The 8,585-nt window shown below is 40.2% G+C and overlaps 1 protein-coding gene across 1 annotated transcript in view; it reads right to left on the bottom strand.

Annotated features, from left to right (window-relative positions):
* Positions 1-567: 567 nt before the first annotated feature.
* The window catches only part of UBE2G1 (ubiquitin conjugating enzyme E2 G1), a 57,106-nt gene continuing 49,088 nt past the window's right edge, over positions 568-8,585 (bottom strand). The window contains exons 5-6 of the mRNA XM_068268502.1: positions 4,835-4,957; positions 568-1,995 (exon numbers count right to left, since the gene is read on the bottom strand). Coding sequence (XP_068124603.1) covers positions 4,871-4,957 — 87 coding nt within the window. The 3' untranslated portion in view covers positions 568-1,995; positions 4,835-4,870. The remainder of the gene's footprint in view (positions 1,996-4,834; positions 4,958-8,585) is intronic.

Raw genomic sequence — 8,585 nt, 5'->3', positions numbered from 1 at the left:
AGGTGGAGTGGTCTGGGTTGGTCTGTGTGCAGTGGTTTGGAGAATCCATAAAGACAGGAGAGGAGGAGAGCGCACTCAGAAAGGAGCAGTAAGAAATGACCAGCTGGAGGAGAAGTAATCTCACCTTGTTTAGTTGCTGATAACCCCATATGGGTTAACGAGTTAGCAAGCAGTTGTCCCTCCTGGGCAACACTGCGGTGGTAGGAGCCATGCTTTTGGAAATATGCACCGAAGTGCATTCACCACACCGTTCAAGGAATCCAAACTTGTGGGTCCTGAGCGGTGGTACAAGAGCTGAGATGTGGTGCACACAGTAGGAAACACGGCGGATTCCTTGTAGTTAAGGTAACTTATTTATTTGGTCAACACATTTCAGGGGCATCACCCCTTTCATCAGGCAAAAAATGAAAGCGGGAATGCCCCTGAAACACGTTGCAATAACTTGTGGGGGAAAACTGGTGATAAATAACCAGTTATCACTAGTTTCCCCCCACAAGAGCAGAGTAATATTTCTCTTCAGCAATGGAATGCACCAAAGTAACAGACACAAGTAATCACAACAGCCTCTTTGGAAAAAAGTTATATTTTGGAAGAACGCACTACAGAAGGTGACAGAGTTCCAAAATCAAATTACATGAAAATATACATCACATTTTTCTTTGTACACTGGGTGAAACTGCTCAAGGACAATAAAAAAAAAAAAAGTCAACGGAAGATAAGAGCAAGGAATAAGGAAAAAAAAAAGTAAGATTCAATTAAAAGAAAAAAAGTTGACGGATGAAACTGGGACAGAAAACCGAAAATGTTGTCAAACCCTGAAGATGACTAATAAACTTACACGTATGCATGCTTTCCTTCTTTCAAGTTCAAAACTAGGCAGCCAAGGAAAGGGGTTGTACAAGAAATGCAATCACTAATAGTCACTGGTTGCTTCTATAAAAGCAGAAGGGTTTGGGGGCCTGACTGGCACTCTGCTTAAGCCAGGCTGTGTGGAGTTTTTATTTAACTCCCTTTGAATAGGGTTTTGTACCTGGCCAAAGCATAAATTCACCTACATGTGTGGAAGGTCTTTGTGATGCATAAAGGCACTTCAGGAGTTTAATTACCAGACGTTTGTCCCCTTGGGGGTAATATATGGATGATCACTTAATAAGGTAACCAAATTCCTGCAGTGACCCAAGAGTGAACCATCTGGTTGGACTGGAATTACAGACATCAAGTTAGTAAGAGTATTGGGGAAGGAAGGGGGGTGTTGTCATTGCTTACCCGTGAACCACATGACAAGCTGCAGTAAGTAAACACTTAAAAAAATCACTTCTAAAATCCAGCTGCATGGAGTTAAAATATCTGAATATTGTCCATCGACATCACAATATGGCCTTTTCTGCATAGAAAGGACAGTTTTCATTCTAAGAGCAGAAGGAAGATACACGTTTGAAAGATTCCACTGAGCACTTGCCATATAAGGGGCAACCTAGATAGAGTGTAAGCTGCAAAAGTCCAGTCTTACATGCCTTTAAACATACTAGGCAGAGAATTAAAAAAAAAAAAAATGAAGTTAGATCACCAAGAGGTCAAGCTGAACAAAAGATCTGGAAAATTCCAACCACAAATGTTCTGTTTTCCTTCATATTTTCTGCTCTATATGCAATCTCAGAAGACTTTACATTATTCTTACCCCAACATCAAAAAAGTATTATTTGGTACAATGTGTATTTATGGATGTACATGAACAGTATATATATTATCCAGATCGTGTTGTGCTATGTACAGGTTTGTACAATTCTTCCTGAAGTTTAAAGCAGTTCTTTAGAATTTGAAATGCGAAAATCACCTTTAAGTTGGCACTTGTTAGGCTCTTGTCAGCATTGATAACTGGCCTGTTTTATTGCAACCCCGGAGCCAGCCAGCATTTGCCAACTTATTACAACAAAAAGTCCAGCAAAAGGTGGGTAGAGTGCAGGAAAAACAGTGCCTTGTTTCTCGAATGGAGACCTTGAATATAAAAAGCAAAAAAAAAAAAAAAAAGTTAAAGTTCATAAAAAAACCCAAAACAAACAAACAAACAAAAAAAAGGTACCAACTTAAAGGCCCAGTCACACTTAAGCAGCCCATACACTCAGCCCATTTTCTGGCCGACCGATCGATCCCGATCGATCGATTGCAAATCGGTTGGCCAATCGACCGATCGACGGCCGATTTCGATCGATTTCCATCGAACTTGCAGGGTGGAAAATTTAGGTCGATCTGATGAGATTGCTTATCAGTTTGCATTGGCCTTAATGGAAATCTGATGGCAAAATGCCATCAGATCGAATTTCAATAGATTTCAAACTGAAATCTATTGGAATTCTATCCTGGTAAAAAATGTTCTAAAAACGCATCAGATAGATCATCAGATGCATTTCTTATCTATCTGCTGCCAATCTGACGAGTGTATGGGCACCTTAAGTGTTGCCTTTTCACACATATAACCCATGGCAACACTTCCTCAACTTGAGACTGTCTACACTATTTGTGTTATAATGCACAGGACAATTTTAGCTCACTGTTTAATGAATATTTTTGTGCACTGCAAGTTATAATGAAAGTGTCTATAAATATATACACACACACACACACACACACACACACACACACACACACACACACACACACACACACACACACACACACACACACTGCTTTGTGAAATTCATTCATTAGGCAAAGCACTTTGGGCCTGATCCAAGTCACTTTTTCTCCTAGGGGTTATTGTCACATTATAAAAAAAATTGCTTTTTAAGCCACCAGAAAGCAAGAAAATACTTTTAGCAGTATTTTTTCACTTACATTTTAGTACTTTTTCAATTGCGCAGTGCAAAAGTTATTTTGAATAGAAAGCTGAAAAAATATTATCTACTAGGAGAAAAAACTTAGGAGAAATATTAAATTGGATCGAGCCCATAGTGTTAAAAGGGAACTTCAGCCTAAACAAACATACTGTCATTAAGTTACATTAGTTATGTTAATTAGAATAGACAGGTAATATAATCTTTTACCCACTCTGTTTTAAAAGAACAGGCAAATGTTTGTGATTCATGGGGGCTGCCATCTTTGTCATGGGGGCAGCCATCTTTTTGGTTGAAAGGAGGTGACAAGGAGCATAACACATAGTTCCAACTGTCCTGTGTCCTGATAACCCCTCCCAGCTGCACACACTAGGCTTCAAATGTCAAATTCAAAATGTAAAAAAAAAAAAAAAAATTACACCAAAACAGCAGAACGAGAACAACATCAGAAATCCCATCATGCTTTGCACAGCATAAGGGGAAAACTGCCCGGGCAGTTTTCTTCTGTGCAGCTAAAAATGAGGCTTGTATAAGAGAAACAAAGTTCTGATGCTGTGAAACTGTTAAACACCAGGCCTTTTCAGTGCTGCTGAGTCGATTTTTAGTCTGGAGGTTCACTTTAAAGATCAAAAACTAAAATAAATAGTCATATTCATAGACTAAACTGTAGTATGGAAGAAACTTAAGACAAAAACTGAAAATGAATTCCTTCTTCCATTGTAGATAAGAAAGCCAGTACGGCTGTGTGCAAGATATGCTTTGTTCCTTGTTCAATGCATACACCTTGTGGAGGTATTCAAACAGTGATGATATTCTTCAATGATGGCTGCCACATCTAACCCTCTCTGACTGCCACTAAAGAAAGCGAAGGGGAGTGTTCTTGAAATACTGGAAATGAAGGCCATAAGACCTACTAACCGTTGTGCCAAGGAAAAATATACCAGAAATGAGGACCAAGGACCATCAGATGGAGTCTACAGGAGGCATCTTCTTTCCTTTCTATACTTCACTTCCCCCACAGTACAATGCTGATAGTCTTTAGCAGAGTACAGGTGATGCATCTGATAGACCACTCGGGATGGTGCATGAGAAGTTAATAATTCTGAGCTGATGCAAACAAATGGTTGCAGCTTAGAAATGGACCAATCAAAATGGAGTGGCTGCTGCATTTGTCTATTTGCATCATCTCTAAATTATTTATGTACAGTAGAATAATTTTCTGAAGCTTTACACTAAAGCTACATACTTACCTCGCAATGCAGGAAGATGGATTGCCTGTACCCACGTCGCAAGATCACAGAAGCGATCGAACGGCAGTCAGCGGCAAAATCGTTGAAAAAGTCGCAAGGTGGGTACGGGCTTATAGAGTTTCTTTACATGGAAAAATAGCCAATACTTAGTATTGGAGTTTCCAAGCAATACAAACCTAATTCGAGCAAGAGATGTAAACTTGAAGTGAAACAATGCAATGCAGTGAGCGTTGGTTCCCTGAAATAAATGTTTTTTTTCTCCCTCCACGAAAAAAAAAAAGTAAGATAAGATACCGCTAAAGGCTTGTACACACGTCGGATTTTTCTAAACCACTGGTCATTTGGATGTCTGGTCGTCAAATCGGGTGTGTGGATGGTCTGTCGTTCAGCTGGTAAGACTGGATTTGAACAATCCGCCAAGCGGATCGTTGAAATCCAGTCTCGTCAGCTGAACGACCGACCGTACACATGCCCGATTTGATGTCCAAACGACTGGTCGTTTGGAAAAATCCAACATGTGTATGTACCTTAAGACAACATGCTTATAAAATATGAAAGTTGGTGATTCAACAGTTAGCAAGAAAAAGATTGAAAAGGTTTTTTCTTAAAAACTTTTTAATAAAAATAATAATAAAAAAAATCAGTAAAGTAAAATAAAAATATATCTGAGTAAATACAGTATATTTCAATAAAATAACAGCCATCTTGTATTTGTGTCATCTTTGCTTTAATAGAGTAAAGAATGGCAATTACCCTGAAATTGTGAAGCTACTAGCTGCTGCGCAAACGTCACTCAAAAGCGGTCTCTTGGCTTTTTCTTACACAGCGTGCAACTTTTCTTTTAAATTCTCCATTACGATCTTCTCTCCATTCTTTCTACAAGAAAGAAAGAAACCAGAGCAATTAACATTTGCATATTTGTAGAAGTTTTCTTTTTTATTAAAGAAAAAATGGATTGTGTTGGAGAGATTTTGCTAAACAACTTCCTGTATAGTAAGAGACTCTGAAGTCTCAAAAAAACGTTTTTGCTTAAGTAACTTGATGAACACTAATGCCCTACCTAAAACGCTGCATCCCGCAGCTGAAATCACTATTAACCCCCCCCCCCCCCAAATCCCTGGGGGGAGATTTGCACAGCTCTTCCTGTAGAGGCAGAGCTTTAGCCAGTAGCTCTGCCTCTACTCCCGTCAATCAGCGCTGATCGCTGCCTCCTCCCGCCCCTCTGTCTTCTTTCACTGAGAGGGGCGGAGGAGAGGCCGTGATTTGCGCTGACTGACGAGAATGGAGGCAGAGCTACAGCCCAAAGCTCTGCCTCCCCAGGAGCAAAATCCACGACCAAGAAAGTCGTGGATTTTTGCACTGGGATTTGGGGGGTTTAATGGGGATTTCAGCCGCGGGGATGCAGCGTTTTAGGTAGGGCATTATTGCTTATCAAGTTAGTTAAGTAAAAACATGTTTTTTGAGACTTCAGAGTCTATTTAAAGCTTGTCCTCTTGCAAACCGTGTTCCACTTCAAGGCAACTCAGTACTTCTATAAAACGAACCTATGAATTTTAGTAAATATTTTAGTAAATCACTGCTCAGATCCCTTTCAGGAGCCACCATAATGACATATAGTAGAATGTAGTACAACATTCAGGATAGAATTTCTATATTCTATGTATTAGTATGCAACCTTGCCCTCCCAGTGATTTTTAGCCTATGCTATTTATGCTAAGCAGCCTTCTGCCCCAGTGCACTCTTGGAGACAAGGGCTCAGGTGGTTGGTTGAGGTTTCTCAGGTGATATTTTCAAACTTCTCAAAATACCTTTTAAAATCACCAGCAAGCAAGAAAATGCTCAAAATTATTTTGATAGTCCTTTTTGATACTTTTTCATTTGCAAAAATATGAAAAAAGTTATTTAAAATTGAAGATGAAAATGTATTTCATAGGAGAAAACGTGAATTGCACATGGCCCAAGGTGTTTCTGTTCACTTCAGAACACACATACATTCCGCAGTGATGCACCTTGCCAGCAGTAAAGACGTTACCTGAGACAATAATGTAAGTCTGGGTGAGGAAGAAATAAGCAATTTTATTCACAAAGTTATTATATTCAGAGTTCCACGTTCCTCTGACAGTCATAAAGAGACCCTTCTATTTGGGATTAAAAACAAATGTTTTGTGCAATATCCCAAATTAGGACATGATGAGTAAAAATTCTAACATGCAATTTTCCAATGACCAATGGAGGAAATAGAATTTAGTCCACCAAAGCCTTGGTTGCTGGTTAATTTACTGGCTACCAGCTTACTGATGAGCAGCTGCTTTGATCAGCTAAACTGTTCACCTCTTGGGTCAGCTAAAATTGGCATGTTGGAGATTTCTTGCCCATTACTAGGAGAAGCACCACTGTACTGAAACTCGTAGTACAATTCTATAACAACTATGCGCTGCCTCACAGTCCACTAGAATTTATAGAAGTCCCGAATCCCACAGTTCACAGGTCCTCTTCAGTCTTCAGAACCGGTACCTCATACAAAAAAAAGGAAACAAACAAACAAAAACTCTTCACCGCATAGGCTGCCAGATCAATCGAGCAATCCTCCACCAAATATGGCCCGTGCACAGTTCTCCAGAGTATCACCACTTGTTGTGCACACCACCACCCGTGGTGACTGATCTCACCTTGCACTGTGGCTGCCCAGACCCACAGACAGCTAGTACAGCATTATGGTTCCAAACGATCACACTCTAATCTCCTTATTTCCGATACAATTCACAGGCAGATCCCCCCCCCCCCCCCCCCCCAAACAAAACACAGATAAGAATTCATTGCGCAGGCTGCACTGCTGGTATTGGGAAGGAACACGCCCACTCGCCAGGATATGTCACAGTGCTATGTTTAGTGGGGGCCACCAATTACACACTGTGTCACCCCCCACCTTCCGGGATTGTGCTCACCTGAGATATAGGCTGCCCAAATCACAGACAGCTTGACAGCGTGTGTGCACAATCTTGTGACTCCCAGCAGCCTCAACCAACTCGTGGTTCCACCTTCCCAGCTTCCAGCCAAATAATGCAGCCCACTGCAACTAAAAACTTCATATAGCATAAAACCCTTTTATTCAGGTAATAAAAATCAGTAGCGCTACTCACAAATATCACTATATTCAAATATCAACAAGGACACTATCGGCACAAGAGATTTTATCTTCTCATAGTATTTGCACTGGTTTTCTATGGGTGCTCCAGTTTCCGCCTACAATCATACGTTTAAGCCCTCCAGACTAGGCTTAGAACAAGGCAGTAAAAATTACCCATTTGTTAAGCAAAACCCCTTATTTACTTTAGCTACCTCACTTTTATCCCCCTCCCCCCACACCACCACCAGTATTATGGTTTGGTTTTGTGGGAACTTGCTGGAGGTGGTAGTCTGAAAATACCTGTAAAAACCTAGTACATCAGAATGATAGTTAATTAGCACTGCACAATGCCTTCAAGTAACTTTACACCACTTTAATATTCGTTTTCTGCAGTGTTTAAATATTTTAGCGCAACAACGTAGTTTTAGTTTCATACCACTTTGATGCGCATTTTCTATCATATGCAATAAAAAAGTAATCTAAACTAGCACTTTCATAATTTGAGAGGGTATCCACCTTTAAAACAAAAGCGAAAATAACCTTATGAGATAATTGTATTTGTTGTACAGATAATAGAACATTAGTAGCAAAGAAAGGAGTCTAATGTTTTCCAGTACAGGAATAGTTAAAAAACAGGAGTTATCTATGCAAAAGTGCTTCTCTCTGAGCTATTGGACCAACTTGGTCAACTTAGTCCTGTTTTCTAAAGAACTTAAACAGTCTAGAAACAGTGAGAGACAGCTCAAGGGTGTTACTGCAGTAAAGTTTAAAGGTTCATTACTTCTGCTTTGTATTACTGCTTAACCATTTCAGCCCGCTGGTATTTTTCACCTTATGGACGAGAGGAATTTTTACCTGTGAGTGCTCCTCCCATTCATTCCCCAATAACTTTATCACTACTTATCACAACAAAATGATCTATACCTTGTTTTTTCTGCCACCAGTTAGGCTTTCTTTGGGTGGTACATTATGCCAAGAATTACAGTATATTCTGGTATATAAGACTACTTTTTAACCCTTGAAAATCTTCTGAAAAGTCAGGGGTTATACGCCGAATGTCATTGATGCCGGGGGATACGCCCTATCCTGTTACCGCCTCTAAGATCTCGCTGCTGAGGACTGTAGTGAAGTGGTGCAGACGCACATGTGCGAGATGTGAGAGGCAGAGATGGAGGTAAATAGGATACAAGGGTGGGCCAGAAAGGTGAAAGAGGCATGTTTTATGGGCACATCGCAATCTATTCTTCCATACCGATCTGATAAACAGGTAGACAAGGAGAGCTGACCAATCCACTTAGGGAGATGGAGCGTTGACCAATCCAACCAGTCAATCGCCTATATATTGTTATATACTGGGTACCACATACAGTACAGACG

The sequence above is a fragment of the Hyperolius riggenbachi genome, chromosome 2 (assembly GCF_040937935.1).
Source record: "Hyperolius riggenbachi isolate aHypRig1 chromosome 2, aHypRig1.pri, whole genome shotgun sequence".
Classification (NCBI taxonomy): Eukaryota; Metazoa; Chordata; class Amphibia; order Anura; family Hyperoliidae; genus Hyperolius; species Hyperolius riggenbachi.
The sequence above is the reverse complement of the archived record's forward strand: the minus strand, read 5'-3'. Positions and strand labels throughout refer to the sequence as shown.